This window comes from Tarenaya hassleriana, unplaced genomic scaffold (genome assembly GCF_000463585.1).
Source record: "Tarenaya hassleriana unplaced genomic scaffold, ASM46358v1 Cleome10, whole genome shotgun sequence".
Taxonomy (NCBI): domain Eukaryota; kingdom Viridiplantae; phylum Streptophyta; class Magnoliopsida; order Brassicales; family Cleomaceae; genus Tarenaya; species Tarenaya hassleriana.
In genome coordinates, this window is record NW_010960188.1 from 952,687 (window position 1) to 977,524 (window position 24,838).

Below are 24,838 nucleotides of genomic sequence, written 5' to 3' on the forward strand. Positions count from 1 at the left end.
TCGGAAGAGACGGGGACCAATAGGTAACGTATGATTTTTGGTAAACTTTAACAGATAATAATTATTTTTAAATACTTTATAACAGATCACAAATGGGGTGGTGGCGCAGTTGGCTAGCGCGTAGGTCTCATAGCTACTGAGTGATCCTGAGGTCGAGAGTTCGAGCCTCTCTCACCCCAATTACTTTTTTTTTAATTTTTTAAAATATTTTATTCCCCTCCTCTCTCTCTCAAAATTTGTTTCCTCGTTTAATCAATGTCAATAAATAAGATGAGATATTCATATTGATGAGCCTCAATCCGACCACATTTGAAGACTCTCACTCCTTGTTTAGTAAAGAATTTGAGAGATTGGCGTTGCCTTGTTTACAAAAACTATGTTTTTATATCCCTATTTAATTCTGTGATTCTTGGGTTCATTCCCGTGGTCTGGATCTAATGTAAAGAGCTTGAATTATGATAATAAATCGTCTCGAGTAAAGAAAATCATGCACCATCTTCTCTAATGAATAACATAATGTTGCAGTAATCATCATCATCAGTAGTGATTAATTTCTTAATTACAAGCGCTGCACCGTAAAAGCATTTCTCGTAACAAATGCCGGCCTTCTCACCTTTGACTCGAGGCTGAGAGCCACTGTGATCATTGCGGAGACTTTCGTCTACAGGGAAAACGAAAGAAGAAAATTCTATAGGAAAACGACGGCCAAGAACTCTCTCTTCGAGATTTCAGCCGCAAGTGGAACATAATTCTACTTTTCGCTTCTTGGGGTTTTTTTTTCCCTCTCCGATCTCGGGTTTGTCTGTTCGTTCGTTTCTCTTTCTGGGTTATGATTTTGCTCGTAAATCTGTTTTTTCCTTGTTGGGTGATGGATATTTACGCGGTTTGAGCAGTGGGTTCTGTTCGTTTATGAGAAAATCGTGCAATGATCTTCTGGGCAACCGAAAAGGTTTTTGTTTTTCGCTTTGCCTGAACTCCCAGTTTGTTTTCCTTTCTACGTTTCAATGATGAATTCCGGTCTTGCGCTCAATTTATATGTGTTTGAAGTTCTTAAGATTCGTAAATCATTTGTGTAATGAACTGATGATCAAGTTTCATACGTTAATTCTCCGTGCTTGACGATAGATTTCAGTTAATCCATTTCCTTTTCTTTTTGTCAGATGGAACAGATTCTGGCATTCAATAGAAACCATACTTCACTTTCGTCGCCTTAGATAGTAACCAGCAGAAGATGGCTCTGGCTCTGGCTCTGGCTGTGTTGGTGTTTGCCTGTTTATGGTCATTTGTGTTGCCTGAAGCGCAAGGTATCGCCATTTTCCTGCCACATTCTCTTTCAATATCCCTGATATTTCTCATTCCTTTCAGCTGTTCAGATAAAAGGTGTGATGATTCGATTAGGGTTTGGCCTAATTGTAGTATAAGCTCTCTTGTTTCCCGTTTCAGGACAAGCGCTAATTGCGTTGAAGATCTCGTTACGTGCAAAGTCTAATCAGCTGGAGGACTGGAACCGGTATCTAATCAGTCCTTGCACCTGGTCCCAAGTTATTTGTGATGAAAATAGCTTTGTTACTTCTGTGTAAGTTGGATGATGCTTGAACTTGTGGTCATCCCAAGCTAAGTTTTTTTTTTCTTAGCTAGTTATTGGTGGAGAGAAGAATTGACCTGCGCTCGTTAAGTAATTGCAGGACATTGTCATACATGAACTTTTCAGGGACCTTGTCTCCAGCAATAGGAATCCTAACTCACCTCAAGACCCTGTAAGTGCAAGAGTTGTCCAGAGATATCTTATCTGCCTTTAGAAATGGCACTTGTTTTTGTGGATGGATGTTCTGAATGATGCCCGACAATCCTTTTGGTACACAGTACGTTGAAAGGAAATGACATTACTGGTGGGATACCAAACGAGTTTGGAAATTTGTCCAGATTGAGCTCCTTGGAGTTGGATGACAATCGGTTAACCGGTCCAATACCATCCATTCTTGGTAATCTCAAGAATCTTCAGTTCTTGTAAGTAATGTTATCCCAACACAACTAATAATCTGGCCCTTGTCTTAGACATTTGAGATTACGAGATCATGTCTCTGTTCCTGTCTTTTACCAACCAGGACCTTGAGTGGTAACAGCCTAAATGGGAGTGTCCCTGAATCTCTCACAAAGCTCCCGAAACTGATTTGTCTGTAAGTGGTTTTCTGTGTGCATCTGCTCTACCCTTTTCGGGGAACATCCTCAATGTCTTAGTCCCATTGTCGTTATGCAGTCTGCTGGATTCAAACAATCTCACTGGTCAGATTCCTGAGAGATTATTTGGAATCCCAAAATACAAGTAGGCAACACTATTTTATGTTCAAACTAAACAACAATTTGAAGTGTACCCATTTGACTTTTTTCCATTCATTGCTCTCTACTCTGATACACAGTCTTCCTGATTTTAGTTTCTCAGGAAACAACTTGAATTGTGGTGATACTTATCGTCGCCCATGTGTGTCTGATGGTAATGGTTCAGGTAATTTTAACTGTTTGCTGAATTTACTTTCCTTTTGTATCTTGGCCTTGTTTTCTTTCTTTGCTCGATTACATCGTGTGGAATTATTTTTTCTTTGCTGTTGCATGATAGGTGGTTCAAACAAGCCAAAACTCGAGATTATTGTTGCAGTTGTTAGTGCTGTTGTGGTTCTTCTCCTTGGATTCTCGTTGTATTTCTTCTGCAAATATAGGCATCAGAGATACAAGTATGATGTGTTTGTCGATGTTGCAGGTCTGGTATATCTTTCCGAATAAAGGGCACTTTCCATAGCAATTTTCCAGTGCTTCAGTGATAAATTCAGACGCACAATTGTGAACTGCAATACTATTTGGAGAAACATAGAAAGTTCAAAACTTTATTCCATGAGTGTTGAACCTTTTGTGTTTCAGGTGAAGATGGAAGAATATCTTTCGGCCAGTTGAAAAGATTCGCGTGGAGGGAGCTTCAATTGGCTACAGATAACTTCAGCGAAAAGAACATTCTTGGAAAAGGAGGCTTTGGAAAGGTTTACAAAGGGGTGCTTTTAGATAACGCGAAAGTTGCTGTGAAAAGGTCGACTGATTTCCGAAGTCCGAGTGGAGATGCTGCTTTCCAACGAGAGGTTGAGATGATAAGTGTAGCTGTCCATAGGAATCTACTGCGGCTTATTGGCTTTTGCACTACTCCCACCGAACGCCTTTTGGTTTATCCTTTCATGCAGAATCTTAGTGTTGCCTCCCGTCTCAGAGGTAGTAACGGAGCTCTTCTGCTCGGTTACGATTAGGGTTTTGGTCATTACAAAACACAGGACTTATGTTGCTATGTTTCATGTCTCTAATGGTTAAAATCAAGATTTAACCATTGTTTTCATATGGAAAGGTTGCATATTTACTTGAAGACGGTAACACAAGACTAGTATCATCATTTCCATTTGTCGGTTTTTGCACAGAAAAGATCTTATCTGGACAGTGTTCCTCCGTTTTGGTGTGCAGAGATTAAACCTGGAGATTCTATTCTGGATTGGCCAACGAGGAGACGGATAGCGTTAGGGGCAGCACGGGGGCTTGAATATCTTCACGAGCACTGCAACCCGAAGATCATACATCGCGATGTGAAGGCAGCAAATGTGTTACTTGATGAAGATTTCGAAGCAGTTGTTGGTGACTTTGGTTTAGCCAAATTGGTGGACGTTTCAAGTACTAATGTGACCACTCAGGTTCGTGGAACAATGGGTCACATTGCACCTGAATATCTATCCACCGGGAAATCCTCGGATAAAACGGATGTTTTCGGGTACGGGATTTTCCTTCTGGAGCTTGTAACAGGACAACGGGCTATCGATTTTTCACGGTTGGAGGAAGAAGATGATGTCATCCTGCTCGATCACGTATGTTTTTTTTTAATCGTTTTTCCCGTCATCTTTCTCAGCTTCTACCGCTTGACTCATCCCTTTGTTCCTTTTGGTGGGTATTGTTCTTCTCAAACAGGTGAAGAAACTGGAACGAGAGAAGAGGCTTGGGGACATTGTAGACGACAACCTGGGCCGGAGCTACAGCGATGAAGAAGTGGGGATGGTGATCCGAGTTGCTCTGCTTTGCACACAAGCTTCGCCAGAAGACCGACCAGTCATGTCGGAAGTTGTACGGATGTTAGAAGGAGAAGGGCTTGCTGAGAGATGGGAAGAATGGCAGAACGTGGAAGTGACCCGACAACAAGAATCCGAAGGTTTGCAGATGCGACTCGATTTGGCCGAAGATTCTCTCTATAACCAAGACGCCATTGAATTATCCGGCGGAAGATAACATTATAAAGTCGGCATCTTTCAAGTTGCTTTAGTTTCAGAACGAGATCTTCTTGCAAGTTTATGATGATGTGTTTCATGGGTTTCTGGTGTTTTTGATGGGCCATGAAATGAACAATCAAAATGTATCCTTTTTAGCTTCATTTCTGGGAAATTCAAGGTCGATATATTTGCCAAAATTTCGATTTTGATCCCTAATCGTAAATATCATTACATGGGAAATTGACCAACTGTACAAGGTGGAAGAGCCAGACTTGCAAAACAATCAACAGCAATCGCCACGGAAAAAAGAAATCTTTTGACCCGAAAGACATGATGAGCATAGAATTCTGAATCAAACCCTATATTGGGATCGTTAGAGATACGTAAAAATCTCAGATTCATGATCACCTTTACATGAGAAGCCGACAGGAGATTGCAGAATATCTTCAAAGCTAAAGCCTTGCATCGGATAAAATCCATCGAGCAATTCATCGGAAAACGCCTCGTCTCTACGACCCGACCGGGCGGTCCCTTCCTCTGCATTCGCCGTGTCGGTGGCTATCGACAAAGCCGTAACGGCCGGCATATGTCCTTCAAAGTTCGCCACGTGTCCGAACAGCTTGTCCTTCCTCGTGAAGCTCGTCCCGCACGAGCACCGCCATCGCGCGGTGGGCGCGGCGGCGACGACGGCGGCGGAGGTTGAAATGGCCGTTGACTCGCCGCAGTGTTTCTGGTGGGTTTTCAGATCTGCGAGGACGGAGAAGCTCTTCTTCAGGCAACGGTGGCACGAGAAGAGCTTCGGACAGTGGCTTCTCTTGAAATGATTCCTCACACAAACCACTGATTTCAGTGGCCGGAACCGCTTGTGTCTCCGGTTCCTGTTGCAGCCTTCGTGCGGACAGGAGAACAGAATCTTCCGGTGACCGGCGGTCAAATCGCGTGGCGGCGCTTCCGCCGGCTTCAACAACGCCTCCGTGGTTTTGTACTGGTCACCGTGAGCGCGCATATGCATCCGCAGATTCGCATCGCGCTTGAATCCTTTCCCGCAAATCTCACAGAAGTGGACGTGCTCCGCCAGAATCTCCACCGCGTCGAGCTCAATCACGTCGCAGTCATCCAGTTTTTTGTGGCCCCTTTTCTCGCTAGGGTTCGGAATCCGGAGCACATGATCCGGATCCCGTCCAGACGGCTTCGCTGGAGATTCCGGCGGTAGTGAAGGTTGCTGCAAACAAGATAGAAGAGCAGCGCCGTCGAAGATGACCTGTTCTAACGCCGACGCAATCTCTGACGAGATCGTGTCCATCTGATCCTTACCGAGGATGACGCTGCCGTTGACGGATTCCGCAAGGAAGCTCTGCAACGAATCCATCCGCATCCGGACCGTCTCCAGACGCTGGAGCGGTACTCTGGAGTCGGAATAATCGCCGGGAAAAGAACACGCCTGCGAGGCATCACAAGGTTCGCCGGGTTCAGCCATTCTTCCCGGTGGGAGAAAAATAGAGAAGTCAACAAAGGTGGAGGGGCTCTGTACCTGATACTTACCATCATCATCCACGTGGCGGCATATTAGTGGATATTATGTTATTTTATTTTAATCATCAAACTCGAGCAAACTTTATAGGAAAAAGCCAACAACATTATTAAACAAAGCTTCCAAGTAGGACAAAAGACATCGTTTTTGACATAATAAATAATTAACTTTAGGTGGACTGGATTTGGATTTGAATGATGATTATTAAATTAATTAGGGGCCTACCGCAGAAAGGCTTCATAGAGGCCCAAATAATAGCGTCTTGCTGACAAATAAGATTGGCCTTTCTGGCCCATTTTCCTCCACAAGTCATATCCCCCGTGGGCTCAATGGGCCCAAGGTCACATTTTATTCTTTTGATTTTGTGGAATCTTTTGACTTTTGGTTTACGATTTTCAGCTTTAGATGTTCCACTTCATGAAAGTTTTTTTTTTTTTTTTTTTTTTGCATATCACCACAAACTGTTGATCCATATGTATGGATGTTGATGATGCCAGCTGTTACACGTTATCAATTGTTTTAAAACATTTGTGAAATAGCAATCCAGTTTAGCCGAAATACAGAAACAAAAATAATCCCACCAAGGATCAGAGAAAACCCTAATGATATAAATCAGCCTGGAGCTCTCTCTCTCTCACACACACACACACAAACATTACGTTATGCATGAACACAACCATAACCTGTTTGTACACAGTAAAAAACATGAGCATATATTTTCAGTCGACACATATATATAAATGCTTAGAGGAACAAGCTATGCTAAAAAAACATGATGATGAAGAGAGCATGCACTCCCCAAAGACATATACCTTATAGGACTGTATATCAAGGAATGTCAGGAAATAGAGAGTCATCCAAGAGATGGTCAGGCCAGGCTGTGGAGGCAGCAAGAGCCGAGTCTTGACAGGTCGAGACAGTGATATTGCTTCCGACATCTTCCATGACAAAGGGGTTTCTGACAAGATCCTCCGCCACATGAGAAGGATCAAGAGTTGGCAATGGAGTCTGAGATAAGTTCGAAGGGTCATGGAGCCATATTGGAGAAATGGGTAAGCTCTCTCTCTGGCTGAAGAGCTTCATGTGATTGGGTGATGGTTCAGGATTGATGATGTCTAGGGTTCTTAGGGATGGCAGATTGTTGATGTCCTGAAGATAGGAACTGAGCAAGCCAAGATCCAGGTTAGTGATGGCGGAGTTTTCTTTGATGGAAGTAACCGAGCTGAGGAGACTAAGAATGTCTAGGTCATTAGGGTTAATGTTATTCATGGAAGGTGGTTGAACAAGGTACTGGAAGAACTGGAGCTTGGCCAACTCGGTTTGGAGTTTCGGTATAAGTTCCATTGGATACTGCAGTTGTGGATCAGCAAATCCTGTCATGTTAGCCAGAGACATGAGCTGAGACAAGCTTGTGAAGATATCGGTTCTAGGTCTATGAGTCATCGGGTCGAATCCCATCTGAATCAGCTTTTTCTTCAAATGGGTGTTCCAGAAATTTTTGATCTCATTGTCTGTTCTCCCTGGTATGTGGCTTGCGATGGTTGACCACCTTGCATATTCATCACAAAAAAATATAACAGTGTTAAAGATACAGAAATACGATAACCATATTCTTTAACATCATGAAAAACAATAAAAGAAAGACTCGGGAGATTTAGTGGTTACTTGTTGCCAAGAACTGCGTGAAGGTTCAGGATAGTCTGTTCCTCTTCAGGAGAAAACTTGCCTCGTTTGATGTCAGGCCTCAAGTAATTTGTCCATCGAAGCCTGCAGCTCTTCCCGCACCGGTTAAGACCTGCAGAGAGAGAGATAGAGAGAGATTCATCAGAGACAAAGCTTCGGTTCTTCAAATTTAAGGCTCACTAAAAGGTGTACCTGCGAGCTTTGGAAGAGCTCTCCAGCTGCTGAGGCCATGTTTCTGGATGTATTTGATGAGTTTCTCGTCTTCCTCAGGGGTCCAAGGCCCTTTCTTCAGACCAGTGTCATCGCAGCAAGGAGATCTTCCCATGTCTTCTTTCTCTTCTGTATCTAACAACGGTCTCTTTTCTCTTATTTCTCCAAGATTTGGTCGCTTGCCTCCCTCCACTGCAACCACTAACTGCTTCTTATTTCTATTTATATTAAACCAAAGCTTCGTTTCTATTCACCACATGCTTCCTTCTGATTCGTCTACCTAAAACAATCCATGCATGTCGCTTTCACCCTTCAATTCCATTTCGTATCCTTCCCTTTCCTTTATTCTTTCTCTCCCACGCTTTCTTTATTCTCTATGTAACTTTTTCTGCTCCTTGACAAATTCTTCCATGTATTTGTCCTTCTTCTTTTCCCGCTTGTCATCGTCTGGAACTTGTCTGTCTTGGATCACCAGAGCTCACTGATCTCTGATTTACACAGGAAGGCAATCATCAGAATCCATCACTATGCCTTGTCAAGCCAAGATATTGAAATCCTTTGTACATATACTCCTGGGTCAATGAACAATAACAAAAGAATAACTACCAGCAAGCATATCTTCATCACAATATTATAGGTTTTCCTGATATTTCATGATCCTGAATAGTACTCAGATTTTGCCCAAAAAAAAGGGACTATTCTCTTTCTTATGAGGTGATCGTATGATCGATCATTCATGTCCTACTCAGGTTGCATGCATCTGAAGATCCAAGCAAGCCAAAGGTCCAGACTAGCAGGAAACCAAACGAAAATGAGGAATCGTGTGCAACAGTATATCATTTTTTTGGCTCAGATTAATGTTCCTTTGTGTTATGTGCAGATTCGCATATCCGGGAAGGTGGGAACTCAGATCCTGCAATGGAAAACATGGTGTGGAGAAGAACAAGGACAGTGTACGAAATTTCACAAGAAAATGTTACTGTGAAATAATCATATTTTAATAAACGGGTGAATGGCAAAAAGAAAAAGGATCAAAATAGAAGTCAGCGCCAATAACAGATGGCACGACAAAGGGTGGTCCCAGAGACTTCTTCCCTCACACGCAAAAGGGCTTTCCTTGCGTCACCCTTTGCATGGCTCGTTTAATGTATTTGGTATCATATATGAATAGCTACATTAAATTATGGTGTGTATTTTTTCATATCTATTGAAGCTACAACCAAGTTGAACCAACCAACCAACCAAAAAAAGCTCAAATCATGAACCCTAATTAGGAGCTCTCTTTTCTGGAAATTGAAAGTAATCTATAAGCCCTGAGATTCTTGGATGTATACTGGAAAGCAATTAATAATGAAACATGAAGAGTAAGGTCGGTCTGATAGTATAACGTCATTATATGAAAATGCATTTCTTGTTCAAGGGATTTCCAGAGAAAGTCTTGATATAGAAAAATTAGGTAATACTAACAGAGATTTCTAACCCCCTAAATGCTTTTTCTAGGAAGAAAAGATACTAAATGAAGAAACCTGCAACAGAAAATGCATACTAAGAACCCTAGATCTTGAATTACTTACCAAGTGATGTTGTGTATACCTTTTGTATCATTATGAGCCATCTCCAAATAGCATAGATTTCACTCCAAATGATGACAAGAAGAATCACTGTAAAGCAATGTATCAAAGTATGAAATTATCCATCAAACAAGAGTCATTGTTGCCATCCGCAATCCATTTTTATATTGATCACAGTAAAAACTTTTACTCATCAAACGTGAGCCACTATATATGACAACGATTATATTTGACATTAATTTCCAATGCTAGTAGCAAAGAGGCAAGCATATAACTGATGTTGGAATACAGGAACATTGTTTCCAAAACCAAAAGGATCAAATACATATAGACTCTTCAATGCGAATAAAGGTTCCTGAAATGCATAGAGAGCAACACTAGACAGACAAATATGGAAGACAAAATAACAACTGCAAGCTTTGGTATTATCAGAAGAAAGCTTACTGTTGCAGATGGTGACTCTGCAGGATGTGACACACTTTGACCACCGGAAGGAGCTGTGATTAGGGGAGAGGTTGGTGCAGAAAATTATCTAAATCTCCACCATCTTTGAAACCTGCAAGACTTTCTTTCCCACAGCTCCAAAGATTGCACCAATCACACTCGTTGAGCACTTGTCTTTTTCTTCTGTGTCTTCTACCCAAGCATATCATAAGTTTCGTGCAAAAACATAAACTCAAGAAACAAATTTATACGATATATGCAGACATGTACAAAGAAAAGATTTTCACCATATGAGACCATTGAGTTTGTAACTTTCTAGAAGTTATTTTGGTGAATGTACTGTAGTAGCAATAGAAGAAAGTGAAATACGATGTCCCAAACAGCTATTGTACAGACTTCCACTAACAATGCATGTATCAAGATACTATCGACGAGCGCCTTGACATGAGCAATTAATGTTGAAATAACTTCAGAAGAAAATCTTCATGTGTATTGTATGCCATGTAATAATGATAACCCATCATTTAGTGATGGACGAGACACAAGAAAGATTTGCATACACAGACCACAGAGATCATAATCCAAGATGTTCATATTTAATTACAAGGTATAATGGTAAGGCCATTTTCATCCTATTTCAATCACTCTCAAGGTTACTGAATGTCACAGAAAAAGACTCACACTCAAGATGAAAAGATGCTTCCATCATGGCTGTAAAGTCTTTTGATTCGGAAGATCGATTAAAACCGACAAGAAGCAATGAAACATTTCCAGTTGCTTGTCTAACTAGGGTTCTTAATAGTGTGGACCATGGTCTGAGAAGGTGCAGTAAAATAATTAATAAGGCACTAGGTTCTTAATTACTAATATAAAGAATTAATTATGAGACATGTGATGTCACTTAAAGCTGTTCATTTTTGTCTAATATAAAACAACTTGGATGTAATTGTCAGCTAAACAACTGATTTGCTTCCTCTCTCAAGTTTCTAACCAAAACATCTAAGCTCGGACTTTTCCTACACCTTCCATGACATGTGTGAAAGCAATTCTTTCACACATTTCTTTTGCATGTAAATGTGAAAAGTATCATTAAGCTCATCCACAGGAATATTCTGCATCATCTACGTACGAATAACACGGACTCCGTATTTTAGTATATGCAGTGAGTGTCTCTACGCCAAATCCATAGTTTCATGAAATCATATGCGGGAAATTATTGTCAAGATGCCAGAAGCTTATGTGCAGCAATACTAACCTTTTGATGTTTTCCACAAAATAACCCACAAACAACAGCAGCTCGTACGTGAATAGAATTTATCAGCGCCAGTAAGGGATTCTGAAACAAACGCTGCAAAAACACAGAAGAATACATATAATATAAAATATACACACACACAACTACATACAGAGATAATTATACACCTATATATATACATACTTATATATGTGTACGTATAACAACTTCATCCCCTTTTTCAACTATTCATATGGTAGAAAGAAACCTGGTTAGAAAGCAAAGTCGGTATGTGGGGTCAGGAAATCTTCTGCTAATTTCATCAAATCTGTAGTAATATATATACAATGACGGTTACGTATTTAAAGGTTTGAATTTGTGCGGTATTGGTCTAAGAACAACGCACAAACACGGATACCCTTTTTTATACAGATTACATACGAACTCAAAATGTTATTTAAATCCAAAGGACACAAAGACAGGGACTCGCTGTCTGAAATCTTCGTCCTTACTCTTAATTTACAATACTAAACTAGCATATGCTTTTCCCAACCGCTATGCCCAACATTCCAGGAGCATCTACTACAACGTACATCATCACAAGAAACCTCATGACCATCATCATCATAATAATAAGCTAAACGAATAACACGAAGAAAAGAATGATTACAATTCCATATAAGAATTGAATCCCAAATATTTTATGAACCAAACTGGGAGATGTTCAAACATTATTTTTGGACCAGCAACCGCTACGTGACATTTGGGTGGATGAACTTCTATTGTTGATGACATCAATTTACAGCTAAAGACAACGAAAGATGAGGAGACTGATAATGGCATTATGCCATCAGATCGAGCTCCTCATAGATCATTTTAGATAGCAATAGTGGCATATATTATTTAGTAGAATGCACATTGCTATTATCAAATAGACATATTTTTATGGTAAAATATAAATATTGTTATTTCTCGGACGTTTCAAACCCCAACTTCACATTATAAGAATGCCATGGGATTTTCAAGAAGAATTTTCCTTGAGGATATCATAAAGATTACTTGTATCCCTTCCCGGTCATGTAATTTTTATTTTCTCTGTGGTGCCAAATCCTATGCTCCCTAGGTTATATCAAGCAGGGTGAACTCAGAAATCAAGAATGATGCTAAAAGAAAAGCCTACTTAGAAGGGTGAGCTTTCAGCATTTTATATATGCAGACAAAGATTCCTTAGACCCAATACGACGAAGCCCAAAAGTGAACTCCACTTTTATAAAGTCCAGTGAAGCCAGAGCGCAGGATACAATAGCTAGCAACAACTCAAAAACTTAATTTAAAGAGTCTAATTAGACACCATAAAACAGAGCAAATACCTAATATAATTATCATTAATATATCTCTCTTTCTCTCTCTCACACACACGCAAATATATATATATTGCTAAATCATCAATTTGGCGAGTAACAATTAAACTAATACTGATAATAAAACCAACCACTCCTCATAATGGATTCTCTAAATCAACCTATAGAAGCTACACCTAACACATTCTTACAAGCAAAACAGATGTTAATGTTGATGGTAACATAGTCTCATAATGAGAAAAGGAAATATAACTGATGTCGGCTTTGACATAAATCAAAATGGAAAAAAGGACATATAGGATTTAGTGCATCTTTACTAATCATGTTCTTGGTTATCACTTTCATCTACAAAGTGCTTGAGATTATAATCATTCCTCGAATTTTATGTTAGATAGTTAGCTCAAGACTCAGAAAGTTCTCAAGGAAAGTTTGAAAGGAAAGCAAGCTTGAGATTATAGACTTCCATGTTAGATTGTTTGTGCTTGGAACACTCAGATTTTCATCATGGAAGCTAGCATAGAATGTAGTAATAATGGCCACTAAACCGGGAAAAAGGAGGAAAATGTCCACTTACCTCAGAAATTAACGAAGAAGTGGCTTCTCTTCTCTTTCGATGCTTCCCTCCAAAAGAAACTCTAATGCAAAAGTAACACTGTTACTATCAAGTAGGTAATAATTAAAAGCGATGGGGCAAAAGGGTTTGGTCTTTCCATGAAAGTATATAAATTTCAAAACAAAAAGCCTGAGGAAGCTTTTGCATGAAAAGCAAGTCACATGGCCTGATCAAGATGTACGAAGATCTCTGCATGAATTTATACGTAAAATGGGATACAAAAATATAATAATCTTGCCAAAAGCATCTTAAAAAACTGTGCAAAACTCAAAAACACATGGTTGGAGTTGGTAAGACAGGTCTTCAGAACGAGTTTCAAATTCAATAAAGAAAGTAAAGCTATCCATGAGCGAACCTCATAAATCGCCTTTAGATCTGCTCCTTGTCCTTTGCCTCTCGTACTTATTCTGTGCAGGGAAGCGCTTAAAATTAAGAACACCGACCTATCTCACAGTGCGGCAACATTGGTCCCTATCATATTTGTGAAACTAAAAAAGATACGCAGAGGAATCTTCCGAGAATATATACAGATATAGAACGAACTGATGTTCAGGTGTAAAGCTTATATCTGGTCAATTCCTGATGCAGGATTGTGGAGTAAGCATCAAAGCATGAAATGTGAAAGCTAATTGATGGTGTGAACTGCACTTTGAGTAGAGCTGCCAACTCAACTTTCTGACAATTCTAACGAAAGCAATAAAGATCTACTATTTTGACAATGTTTCCTATAAAATATTATGGACATATATAAAACTTCCAAAATATCTTTGACTTAACCCTTGGATAAACTGTATTAGGTGAATCATCACTGACCAGATCATTGTTGAAAATTTAGTTATTCCATCAAAATGCCAATGACAAACCTGTAAAGATCCCTTTGCACAGCACCAGGAAAATGTAAATCCACAGAACAAACTAACAAGCAGCAGTTCACATGAAGAAACCCATTAAACAGTCATACTTCATCAAGGTTTGATGGCTACCCAGAAGGCACAGATACCTGAATGAAACCGTGAAAACAACAGTAGCAAAACCTTATAGCTCGAAACATGTCAAGGAAAGTTTCTTATGGCAGATGTATACCTAAAGATGAGTTCCCTTACACATCATTTCTCTTTCTGATTGTGAGATAGTTATATGTGTGTGGCATTTTAGTCTCACATAGTTGATTGATTGATTAGATTTAAACACCCATGAATTTCACACAACTAAACTGCCAGAATATTAGGATATGGTAGAACAACTCCACCATGTAGTCAATAGTCATCCACAAGAGTAGCTATGAATAGGGATATCTCAATAAGCTTGAAAATAAGTAGGCCGATATCCCAGATCTCTAGATTCCTAGTAAAATGGATCGAATCTGCAGGACAAGATGGTGCATAGAAGGTGGGGCTGATGAAGACTAAATATAATAATTTGCTAAAACTCATGGCTGAGTGGAAGGTTCTATTCAGCACTACAGAGGACAAGATCACAGTTTATACCCAAAACGTTAAACGAGCACGATCAAAGCTTTTAAGGATTGTTTAATCATCAGTTCTATGATCAAATTTTCAAAGAGGATTTCTTTTTTTTTTTGGTCAAAAAAATTTTCAAAGAGGATTTCAACACCACACAGTGAATACATCAACAACTACCCGATGACTTTCATCCTTTGAAAACATAATACAATATAAAGCACATGACACAGTTCATGAAACAGAGCACATCCTCTAGGATTTTACTGTTCTTCTTCCTCGTTAGTATGTTGACCTCTACTGACACTTGCATCAAAAGAGCCAGATTCTAACGTCAATTTCTATTCAAAGGATGAAAAATGCTGCCCCAAAGGCACTTAGTATGAATCAAAATTTTGTGTATTTAACAAAAAAAAAAATACTTTGTGCAATCATTAGGATTAGGGTTACAAAACATGCTCTCTGAATCATCTCTCAGATTTCATAAAATTTTTTTTTATCAACAATGCACAAGAGACATTCTTCCATGAAATTGAAGCTCAAAACGCAAATGTAGAGAGATCATTTACCTAATCACGGAATCTCCTGAAAAAGTACCTCCGGAAAAATCCTCCCGACGAATTCGTCTTGGCTCTGAACTGACAGCACGTTGAACCCCTTCCGAACGAAAAACATGTTCCTCGTCCAATGTCCCAGAGAATGAAATCGATCACGAATCGCGATTCTAGAGGGAAACAGTTGTTGATTTCTTAAAACCCCGGTCTCCTTGAACTCGCTCCATCTCGTTGTAATCCGAGTCGGGACTCGGCGTGTTGAGACCCGATCTAGGGTTTCCGCTGGAAATTCCCAAGTCCTTCACATCTTCCCATCTTCTACATCGGATGTACGGCTTAACTTGCAGGAGAATGGCGTGCGAGGCAAGCAAACACTGCGCGACTCTCCGCTCTCCAATCAATCCAAATGGATCCAACTGGTTTGAAGACCCAATAAATGTGTAAAAAAAATTATTTATAAGCCCCTATTTTCTTGCGAGGCAAGCAAACATTTTCTTAATTATGCTGGTTTATATACATATATATATATACATATATATATATATATGTATGTATATGTAAACAAATGTAGGTTTTAGAGAGTCGGAATTTGTGTTTTGCAGTGACGATTTGAGAAGTATGGAATGGAATATGTTTAAAATGGAAAAACTTTACCTAGAAGATAACTTATACGATGGAAATTGTTAATTAATAAAAATCAATCTATAAGGTCATTCAAGATTAATTAAGCTCCAAGAAAATAGTATTAAAGTACATTAATTAGATAACCGGTTTAAACCGGTTTAGTCCTTAGATTTTTGGGTTTCGGCTTAACCGACGCCGAGAAGCTAAAAAAAAAAAAACGTTAGAACCCCGTGGAGTGAACGGAGGCGAGTGATAAAAGACGAAGCTTTACGTCGTCTGAGAATTTCTGCGATAGGAAGCTAAGGGGAAAATTCAGTAGGGGAAGAGCCGAAGATGACGGTGGCGGCTTTCGGGCAGTTGAATCTGGAGGAGCCTCCACCGGTTTGGGGATCTCGCAGTGTCGATTGCTTCGAGAAACTCGAGCAGATTGGTGAAGGAACTTACGGGTCTCAATCTCAATTCTCGCCTCTTTTCTTATTTTCCGGGTTTTCCTCCCTTTCTTCGAAGTGACTTGGTTTCGTCGGTATTAATTTCTGCCTCGCTCCTTCTGTCAGAAAGCCTAATACTGTTGTTTCGTGGATTTTCGTCAAGAGATTTCCGTTCTGTTTGTTTGTTTTAGGTGCATTAGAGCATAGATTTTCGAAATTTTGATTGTTCAATGATCTGGGTAGTGATGATTTATACAGCTTGTTGGTTCAGCGAATTGAGATTCTTAGAATTTCAAGGCTTGATAGAATGGTTTACATGGAACTACTAGAAATCGGATTCCGTATAGCCGGCGTATGGTTCGGTGTATAATCCCGTTGTTGTGTAAGTTATGGTTGGAGCATGATTTCCTTCTTCTCCTGATTTCAAGTCAAGTTTAAAACTTTTTCTGAAGTATGGTAGTTGGCGTTTAAGTCATTTGGTTTACCTGTTTATTCTTGCAGTCAAGTGTACATGGCCAGAGAAATCAAAACCGGAGAAATCGTGGCTCTGAAAAAGATCCGTATGGACAATGAAAGAGAAGGGGTATGTATGTTTCTTCCTTTCCTTTTAAACCGCCAATTGATCAACCATATGTTTTGTGAGGTTTGACAACTTGTGATTGCTGAGCCCTTATTGCAATTGGCGTGCAGTTTCCTATAACAGCTATCCGGGAGATAAAAATTCTTAAGAAGCTTCATCATGAAAATGTCATCAAGCTGAAAGAGATTGTGACTTCCCCAGGTATGAACAACACTTCTCTTTGGTGAAGCCAATATAGAAATTTCCTTAACGAGGTGTTGTATTTGCTGCTCTTTTCTTGACGGATTGTTTACCTTAAAAGGTCGGGACAGAGATGAGCAAGGGAAGCCAGGTTAGTTGATTTCTTCAGGCCTTTATCATTTCAGTAATTTTTGTTTTTTTGGTTCTTTATAAACCTATAGGAGCAGTGAACCATGGATATTCTCAAGGGTATCTATGCTTTCTTAATGTTAGTGACTTTGTTGTCTGGTAAAATGTAGATAACAACAAATACAAAGGTGGGATTTACATGGTTTTTGAGTACATGGATCATGATTTGACCGGACTTGCTGATCGTCCTGGACTGAGATTTACAGTTCCTCAGATCAAGGTATTTCAATGGTTTGGGAGAATGTTATGCAGAGAATAAGTGCATACATATTGTTCGATTCAGTCTGACATTCAGCCTCTTTAAAAGTGTTACATGAAGCAACTGCTCACTGGGCTTCATTATTGTCACGTCAATCAAGTTCTTCACCGTGATATTAAAGGTGGCATTCTCAGATTAATAATTGAGATTTTATCTCCGACTCTGCTTTCTGATGACCTAAATCTCACTGCAGGTTCAAACCTTCTTATTGACAATGAGGGAAATTTAAAACTTGCTGATTTTGGGCTTGCACGATCATTTTCTCATGATCATACTGGAAACCTTACAAACCGTGTCATCACTTTGTGGTATAGGTATGGTTTCAACTATATGATTTAAAAGTTACATGATGGGTTCGGGAGATAAGCCTTGATTTCTTCTGCCAAGGTATGAGTTATGTTTTGCTTGGATGATGTAAAATTTATTTTGTTGCAGACCCCCTGAATTGCTGCTTGGTGCTACTAAGTATGGCCCGGCCATTGACATGTGGTCAGTAGGTTGCATCTTTGCCGAACTTCTGCATGGGAAACCCATCTTGCCTGGGAAAAATGAGGTCAGGATTTTCGTCTTGGTTCGTCATGTGCATGGTATATGAATGGATTGTTTTGGATTCAGAATGTCGTGGAGAACAGTCTTAGTTCGTTTATAATTGTTTTGGATCAAATATGATGTGATGCTTTCCAATCTCAAAGAGTGATATGTATTACTATTACTTTGGTTTCAGCATGAACAACTAAACAAGATTTTTGAGCTATGTGGATCACCTGATGAGAATATTTGGCCTGGGGTTTCCAAGATGCCGTGGTATAACAATTTTAAACCAGCACGGCCCTTGAAACGCCGTGTAAGGGAGGTTTTCAGACAGTAAGCAAACAAAAAAAAAACATTTCTTGATTCCTGACCTTATGATCTACACAAGGTCTCATTATGAGCTTCTTTTTTTTTTTTTTTTAATCTTTTGTTTACAGCTTTGATCGACATGCCCTTGAGCTATTGGAGAAAATGTTGGTGCTTGATGCATCTCAGGTATCAGGGCTCAGCTGAAGTAATTTGGTCCGTTTGTCAATGAACAGCAAACTATGATCTGAAAATGTCCGATTCAGGATGATGATTGTTTCCGCGAGACTCTGTTCTTGACATTTCGATCATTTGTCTTATCTTTTTTTTTTTTCGTGGTATAGAGAATATCAGCAAAAGATGCTCTTGATGCCGAGTACTTTTGGACCGATCCACTTCCATGTGATCCAAAAAGGTAAACAATGGCAAGAACAAGTTCTTCAATCCATCTGAAACCCTGACTTATTGTACTGAGTATTTTACGTATTGGAAAACTTGTCTGACCAGAATATACATTTGTAAAACAGTCTACCCGCATATGAATCATCCCACGAGTTCCAGACGAAGAAAAAACGGCAGCAGCAGCGCCAAAACGAGGAAGCGGCAAAAAGGCAGAAATTGCAGCATCCACAGCAGCAGCAGCATAGGTTGCCGCCTATGCAACACGGTGGTGGCGGCCAATCTCACCAGCAGCCTCAACACTGGCCGGGTGGTCCTAACCATCCTATTCCACAAGTAATAGCCGGAGGAGGGCCAAGCCACCACTACTATGGAAAGCCACGTGGTCCACCCGGTCCAAACCGTTACCCGCCTAGTGGAAGCCAAGGCGGGGTTTATAATCAGAACCGTGGGGGTTACAGCAGCGGATCGTACCCTCCACAAGGGCGAGGGGCTCCATATGGTGCAGGATCAGGACCAGGACCCAGAGGGCCTAGCGGTGGGTATGTGGGACCGCCCCCCAACTATCAGCAAGGGGGACAGTACGGAGGGTCCTCTGGTTCAGGAAGAGGTCAGAACTCTATGGGCGGGTGGCGGTAGAAACCAGCAATATGGATGGCTGCAGTAAGAGATGATGATGAAACCATATTAGGACATATCATATCGTCTTCCCACTTTGGAGCAACTGTGATTCTGTAATAAGAATACGACAATCTCCTCAAATGTTAGAAACTTTGAGCTTTGTTTGTTTTTCCTTAACTAGTCCCTGATACCATTGTTAGTTGAATCTCTGTTTTGAATGTAGGAAGGTTTCCATGCGTGAATTCGCCATGCAGATCTTGATGATGTTAATATGATACGTATATGATGTCAACATGAAAACGCCATCATCATCATCATCATCATCATAAAAAAAAAGGCGAAGAAACGCTTGAAAATCTTCTCTATGGAAAAAAAAGCAAGTCCTTTCAATGCAGGATGAAGTTTCGACTGATTTGTAAACGGGGGAGGAGCATCTATCTTATGCCGTTGCTGTTTCTACTTTCAGAACAACTTTCATGAATTCGTACACGAAGTAACTGATGGCAGCCGATGGCAAAACCTGCACATTTACACATTTACCAAGTCAGGAAGATGTCATAGTAATTGCAGAATCAGATCATGTTTCATGACAGTAATCTTGAGTTTATTACCTGCAACAAGCTTGGAATCAACCCGGTATAAAGGGCAGGAACTCCACCTTGCTCGATAATCTTCATGCAAGTTGCCACAGCACTTAACTTCCTTGAATGAGGCTGCATTTGAAGATGCCTTCTTACAACCTCAAAAGGGTAAGTGGCTGCTTCAGAGCAAGCCCCAGCTATTGCTCCATACAGAAGTGTCCTCATGGGACCGAGTTCGAGTTGTTCAAAAGGGTTCAATTCTTCTCCCTCTTGTTTCATGTGCTCGATTCTTTTCTTACCTTCCGGGGAATGAAGGTAGGCCGTCTTCAGAATATCATAGACGCCATAGAACACTGCACCAGACGGAGCCATACTAACAAGTGAAGGTACAAGTCCCTTATAAAGAGAGAAGAATCCTTCTGTTTGGATCATGTGACGGAAGGCCCCTACTAATCCACCTAATGCTTCACCACCAGGTGCCACCATCACTGTCCTTATCTGCCATTCAAAACAGATGGAAAACAAAGAAGAAAAGTTAGTGGATTCTTCAAATGAAAAGAAAAGAAGATTTGCTTGCCCTCTTAATCTCTTATTAACATCACCTTGTTCCAAAACTCAAATCAAGGTGATTCCTTTCTCATAGTTAGTCCTATCCTTTCCTCCATAGCACTATGCAAATTCAGCTACTCAATTATTTGCCCATGTTTCGATCAAAATGCTAATGTCACACTTAAAACTACACGACAACAGCACAAGAAGAAGCTCAATCTCCGATAGGACGGGGAAAATGCAGAAAAATGCAAGAGGATTCTTAAAGGGTAAAGGTCAGTGAAGTTAGTGGATTTCATTCTACTTACCGTATCAAGCGGTAGACAAAGTAAACTAGCAGTCACTCCGGCTGCTGCACCCGCGACAAATCTCTCAAAATTTGTAGTTTCTTCATTTCTGGAAAGTTTCAACAGCTGGCTTCTGTACGTATCATATGCATAGAAGTTGATGGCCTTAAAAGGAGCGGTTCGGAGAATATTAACCAAATTCCCCTTCCAGAAACCTTGAATCCCTTCTGTAGATGCAATTCTCTTGATGAGACCAACCAGATTCTGTTGCTCTCCCCGGACTATGTATTCTAGCTTCATCCGCTCAAGAGGCGCAATACAAGTTCTGCTCAAACAGCAAAAAGCTTAAACCAGATGAGCCACCAAACACAACAATCAACCAAAAGAACCTCATATACGAGAGCAAATAGTTCCACAACAATACACTTAGCATCTAATTTCGATGTTTCCAAAGAAATTTCCATAATTTGCATATCAAACCACTTCTTCCATCTACCAAGCATAGATCTTTGAGCAGAAAACTCAGTAACACAAGAACCAAGATGCCCAGATTCGATTATATAGGCGTGAATGACTCGTGAACGTGAGGACAGAAAACCGTGAACAGTAACCTACGAACTTGACCGAAATGTAAGAAAACCCAGACCTTGAAACCATGGCGGCAACAGCTCCAGCCCACAAATGCTTGGTGGTATTGAGAGCACCTGATCCATTCTCCTTAACCCTAGACCTCTCCTCACTGATCACCGCCACTTGTTCAAAAGATTTATCCCCGTTTTTCCCCTCTCTCTGTCTCGAGTCCCCATTATATCCTTCGCCTTCCTCTTCCTCATCGCCATTCTCCTTTATCGATAGATTCACAGACAGAAACAGAGGTCCCCTGGTCCCATTTCCTCTCCGAAGCGTCAAAAGTTTCAACTTTCGGTCAAATCGACACGAATTGACGGAACAATTCCCTGAGGAGACAAAGGTGACGGACGAAGAAAGAGTAGTTTCGGAAAGGAACAACCCGCCGAGTGTGTAAGAAGGGTGATCCGAGGGTTCTGATCTGACCAAATCAGCAATCCACCGATCGAGACCGCGCATTGCTGGTGAACGCAACACCTTTGAAACAAAAACTGAGTTTTTCTGGGAGGCTTGAGAGGTTGAGGAAAGCTGGAGACTTCAACAGAACCAAGAACAACATGAGATTTGATCGAAACAGCTGTTGGGTTTTTACAAAGAGAGAGAGAGAGAGAGAGAGGAGGGTTAAGAGAAGAGAGATGGAACTTTTTCTAGGGTTCTGCGATTTGCATGGAGGCTGAATAAATGCTGATGAAGCGATCGCGGCGACGCTTATTGTTCTTTCTTCAGCTCTGAGATTTTCGCCAACGGCAACCGCCGTCGCTTACGCACTTACAAGCCTAACATCGCTTTCGTCTCAGGTTCTTTTAGGTCGCTTTGGTTGTGCTCTCCCTCTCTCTCTCTCTCCAAGTTCATGCTAAAGTCTCTTTCTTTGTGCCCCCAAAGCAGCATTTCTTTTGCTCTCTCTGTTTTTTTTTTGTGTAAATTGTAAATTGTAATCAAAATACTGTTCTCCATAGTTGGTTTGTTTGAGAATCCTTTTCACCAATTTGTGAAAGTAGAACAATTATGGAGGAAGAGTTAGGTATAAGCCCAAAATAATGATTTTCATAATGTGAAATCTGATGCCCTATGTTTAAAAAAGAATCTGATACCTACCCAGTACCCACCCATCCAAAAGAGAAACCTTTGGTATTGGTCGCTAACCCTAAGCATGCGAGTCTGAGACATCATTGAAACAAACAATGATTAAAACACTCCATAAGACAAAAAGTGTCAACGAGGTTTCAAACGCAAGTACGCTCACCCTACACTGAACATCAAAGCCATCCTCCCCCTAAGGTATTTGGAAATGAAACAAGAGTTCATGTTTGATTTAGTTCAAAATCAAACCTTTTATACGATTTTACTTATTCCATCAGATGGGAAATCCTTCTTCCTATCCTCTTTCAGAAAGTGTGTTTCCATTAACAAGCACATCCTCCTCTTTGTTGCTCCGCCTGAGATGAATTGGCCGATGGCTTTAAGTTCACGTCGACCATGTCTTCCTGTTTCGTCGAGGAAAGGGTCTCCATCCCTGGCAACGCCCCTGCAATCTTGCGGAATAGAGGCTGCAGGTTTCCAAACAACAACCAAGAATAAGAAATTTATTTGGAGAAGTTACTGGAATCTTAAGGCAAAAGTGATGGAGTGGTTCTTTTTTTTTCTCACCTTGATGTTGAATCCTGCCTTCGCACTTGTCTCTATGAACATTACTCCGAATTCACGAGCTTTGTTATCCCCCTCCTCTATAGAGACTTGCCTTTTTCACAATCCAACACATATTAAAACTGGTCACAGAAACATAACTAGAATGGGAGGAGTAACCCCCCACTGAAGGAGACATGTGTAGATTTTCTGTTGGTATATATCAAGGTAACAAAAATATGATTTTCAAAGCTCATCATGTGAGTTCATCCACGGTTTTGCAGAGAGTAATATAATTCTTCAGGTCTGATCGAATTACAGAATTTCAAGAAATTTGAAAGACAATCTGGATTTGATGTTGGTCAACTGACCTTACCTTTTATCAACGAGATCAGTTTTGTTACCCACGAGAACAATGATAACATCGCTGCCTCTTTCTGTCCGAACTTCCTCAATCCATTTCGATGTGTTAAAAAATGATTGCCTATCTGTGCATTGTTAAGAAAAGATGAGACCTTTCACAAATCATAGGTACGCTATCTAAAATCCTATTGCTTATCTGCAGTGGTTCCATTGGCTAAAGAATAAGTGTGACAAATACTGATGATGATTCTGTGTCAATAGACAAAAGATATTGCATGGTGTCAAAGCTTAACTAAGTTAAGCCTTACTTGCCACATCGTAGACAATTACAGCAACAGAAGAGTCTCTGATGTAACTTGGGATTAGACTTCGGAATCTCTCCTGCCCAGCAGTATCCCTGCAGTACAAATCAACCCTTACTAAAGAAGCTGACATCCACAGAAAGAACACTAAGATAATTACATAGACCTCTAATGTATTTCTACGACAATGAATCGACATGGGAATTGCCATAGATCTAGCTGTATTCGTAGGATATGGAACTGAGAACTCTCAGCCATTATGCATTAAGCAAGAACTGCAAATTTCTGAAAAGAAATAGCATCATCTTCCACAGGCTTTATCATTAACAGGACATGAGTTTCTCAATAACTTGTAACAACTGAAGATATGAGTGACAACATGAAGGATGAATTACCAGAGCTGCAGACGAACAGTTCGATCTTCAAGGTACATTGTTTTCGACAAAAAATCAATTCCAATAGTGGCCTGCACAAAGTGCCAGAGAGGACAAGGTCAGCGCTTCAAATGGATCGGATCAAATAGAAAAGACCAGAGCTTCCTCCAACATTTGGTCAAGGATTTTTTTGTTTGTTTGCCCTGATGGTCATCGAGCCATCGATAATCCTCAGAAACGCGTATCAAGAAAAGATGACGTAAAATTTTACGAATTTACTCTAGCTACGATTTCTCAGTAGAATAGCAACAATCATCAGCTTGACAAGTTCATCCAGATAGAATCACAACCATAGACAGAAGTCAAACGCGATCATGATTCACAATAGATCGAAAAGTCATATTATTTACGAAAAAAAATATCAAAATCGACACTATAAGATGGCAAAATTCAGAATCCGATCCAAATCATCCGTTGAAAACATCAACACAAATGACGCATAAAAAAGATGGAGCGTTGTTCGATCAAACGGTAAAAGACATACAAAATCGCCATGAATTTGGCAAAGGGAAACCAAAAGGTGAGGGAAAATTCAGAAGGGCGGGCGTGAACCTGGTAAGTGGTGTCGAATTTGTCGTACATGAAACGAGTGATGATGCTAGTTTTGCCAACGGATTGATCGCCGAGGAAAACCAGCTTGTACTTGGCCAAAGGTGACACCGTCGCCATTTTCGTCCGACGATTTTCTCCGTGAAACCGAATCTTAGATCTGAATCGGCGCTTCCTCTGATTCCGATATCAGATTCAGATTTTGTGCGTGAGAGAGAGAGAGAGAGATGGAAGAAAAGGCGACGTTTTCAAGTAAGACGCGTTTATATGGGGAACGCAGGGAAACCGCCCACCACGATTTCGGCTCCACTCTCTGACAAAGTTGCTTGTGATTTTTCAAATGGATTTTTATAGTAATATATAGGTATTTTGGACAAGTAGGTGTTTCGTATTTCCTTTGATAATTTTATATCGAATATATCCGTATAATGAATATCTTTTTACAAGAGTATTTAACAA

General features: G+C 40.3%; 6 protein-coding genes, 1 long non-coding RNA gene and 1 other non-coding gene across 13 annotated transcripts; 3 read left to right on the forward strand and 5 right to left on the reverse strand.

Moving 5' to 3' along the window:
- The first annotated feature begins 94 nt into the window (after positions 1 to 94).
- Positions 95 to 179, forward strand: TRNAM-CAU. Its single transcript is given in 2 exon segments — positions 95 to 132; positions 144 to 179. It is a non-coding gene; the product is annotated as a tRNA-Met (tRNA).
- Positions 180 to 605: 426 nt separating this feature from the next.
- Positions 606 to 4,469, forward strand: LOC104798902 (probable LRR receptor-like serine/threonine-protein kinase At5g10290). 4 transcript variants are annotated; one of them, XM_010521149.2, is made up of 12 exons: positions 606 to 804; positions 1,161 to 1,304; positions 1,444 to 1,576; positions 1,686 to 1,757; positions 1,864 to 2,007; positions 2,106 to 2,177; positions 2,258 to 2,323; positions 2,433 to 2,503; positions 2,615 to 2,755; positions 2,914 to 3,252; positions 3,496 to 3,890; positions 3,991 to 4,469. In XM_010521149.2, exons 2-12 carry the CDS (start codon positions 1,232 to 1,234, stop codon positions 4,303 to 4,305), a joined length of 1,821 nt encoding a protein of 606 aa, XP_010519451.1. In that variant the 5' UTR covers positions 606 to 804; positions 1,161 to 1,231; the 3' UTR covers positions 4,306 to 4,469. The 4 variants fall into 4 exon arrangements, with proteins under 4 accessions (XP_010519451.1, XP_010519441.1, XP_010519466.1 ...); XM_010521139.2 differs by having other exon boundaries at positions 606 to 796; XM_010521164.2 differs by having other exon boundaries at positions 606 to 796; positions 1,444 to 1,510.
- A 110-nt stretch (positions 4,470 to 4,579) lies between these two features.
- LOC104798917 (zinc finger protein STOP1 homolog) lies at positions 4,580 to 5,928 on the reverse strand. Its single transcript, XM_010521176.2, has 2 exons — positions 5,829 to 5,928; positions 4,580 to 5,727 (listed from the first exon to the last, which is right to left on the reverse strand). The coding sequence occupies exons 1-2, from the start codon at positions 5,835 to 5,837 to the stop codon at positions 4,660 to 4,662; spliced, it is 1,077 nt and encodes a 358-aa protein (XP_010519478.1). The 5' UTR covers positions 5,838 to 5,928; the 3' UTR covers positions 4,580 to 4,659.
- A 414-nt stretch (positions 5,929 to 6,342) lies between these two features.
- Positions 6,343 to 13,400, reverse strand: LOC104798927 (transcription factor MYB39). 3 transcript variants are annotated; one of them, XM_019201274.1, is made up of 8 exons: positions 13,289 to 13,400; positions 12,895 to 12,955; positions 10,981 to 11,073; positions 9,304 to 9,371; positions 7,991 to 8,282; positions 7,693 to 7,902; positions 7,483 to 7,612; positions 6,343 to 7,366 (listed from the first exon to the last, which is right to left on the reverse strand). In XM_019201274.1, exons 6-8 carry the CDS (start codon positions 7,823 to 7,825, stop codon positions 6,646 to 6,648), a joined length of 984 nt encoding a protein of 327 aa, XP_019056819.1. In that variant the 5' UTR covers positions 7,826 to 7,902; positions 7,991 to 8,282; positions 9,304 to 9,371; positions 10,981 to 11,073; positions 12,895 to 12,955; positions 13,289 to 13,400; the 3' UTR covers positions 6,343 to 6,645. The 3 variants fall into 3 exon arrangements, with proteins under 3 accessions (XP_019056819.1, XP_019056817.1, XP_019056822.1); XM_019201272.1 differs by lacking the exon at positions 9,304 to 9,371 and having other exon boundaries at positions 7,693 to 8,198; XM_019201277.1 differs by lacking the exons at positions 9,304 to 9,371; positions 10,981 to 11,073 and having other exon boundaries at positions 7,693 to 8,198.
- Positions 13,401 to 13,501: 101 nt separating this feature from the next.
- LOC109116228 lies at positions 13,502 to 15,344 on the reverse strand. The gene is made up of 3 exons (XR_002023750.1): positions 14,963 to 15,344; positions 13,797 to 13,933; positions 13,502 to 13,575 (listed from the first exon to the last, which is right to left on the reverse strand). It is a non-coding gene; the product is annotated as an uncharacterized LOC109116228 (long non-coding RNA).
- Positions 15,345 to 15,802: 458 nt separating this feature from the next.
- LOC104798934 (cyclin-dependent kinase C-1-like) lies at positions 15,803 to 19,286 on the forward strand. Its single transcript, XM_010521200.2, is given in 13 exon segments — positions 15,803 to 16,017; positions 16,501 to 16,582; positions 16,690 to 16,780; positions 16,881 to 16,910; positions 17,059 to 17,168; positions 17,256 to 17,328; positions 17,401 to 17,521; positions 17,643 to 17,760; positions 17,932 to 18,071; positions 18,176 to 18,233; positions 18,389 to 18,459; positions 18,572 to 19,067; positions 19,069 to 19,286. Coding segments are annotated over 13 exon segments (1,545 nt in total). The 5' UTR covers positions 15,803 to 15,904; the 3' UTR covers positions 19,111 to 19,286.
- Positions 19,287 to 19,407: 121 nt separating this feature from the next.
- On the reverse strand, positions 19,408 to 22,027 carry LOC104798956 (probable mitochondrial adenine nucleotide transporter BTL3). Its single transcript, XM_010521227.2, has 4 exons — positions 21,128 to 22,027; positions 20,503 to 20,806; positions 19,676 to 20,143; positions 19,408 to 19,584 (listed from the first exon to the last, which is right to left on the reverse strand). The coding sequence occupies exons 1-4, from the start codon at positions 21,565 to 21,567 to the stop codon at positions 19,504 to 19,506; spliced, it is 1,293 nt and encodes a 430-aa protein (XP_010519529.1). The 5' UTR covers positions 21,568 to 22,027; the 3' UTR covers positions 19,408 to 19,503.
- A 247-nt stretch (positions 22,028 to 22,274) lies between these two features.
- Positions 22,275 to 24,689, reverse strand: LOC104798965 (ras-related protein RABH1e-like). Its single transcript, XM_010521237.1, has 6 exons — positions 24,383 to 24,689; positions 23,792 to 23,862; positions 23,403 to 23,491; positions 23,108 to 23,219; positions 22,756 to 22,846; positions 22,275 to 22,655 (listed from the first exon to the last, which is right to left on the reverse strand). The coding sequence occupies exons 1-6, from the start codon at positions 24,497 to 24,499 to the stop codon at positions 22,512 to 22,514; spliced, it is 624 nt and encodes a 207-aa protein (XP_010519539.1). The 5' UTR covers positions 24,500 to 24,689; the 3' UTR covers positions 22,275 to 22,511.
- Between the last annotated feature and the right edge of the window lie 149 nt (positions 24,690 to 24,838).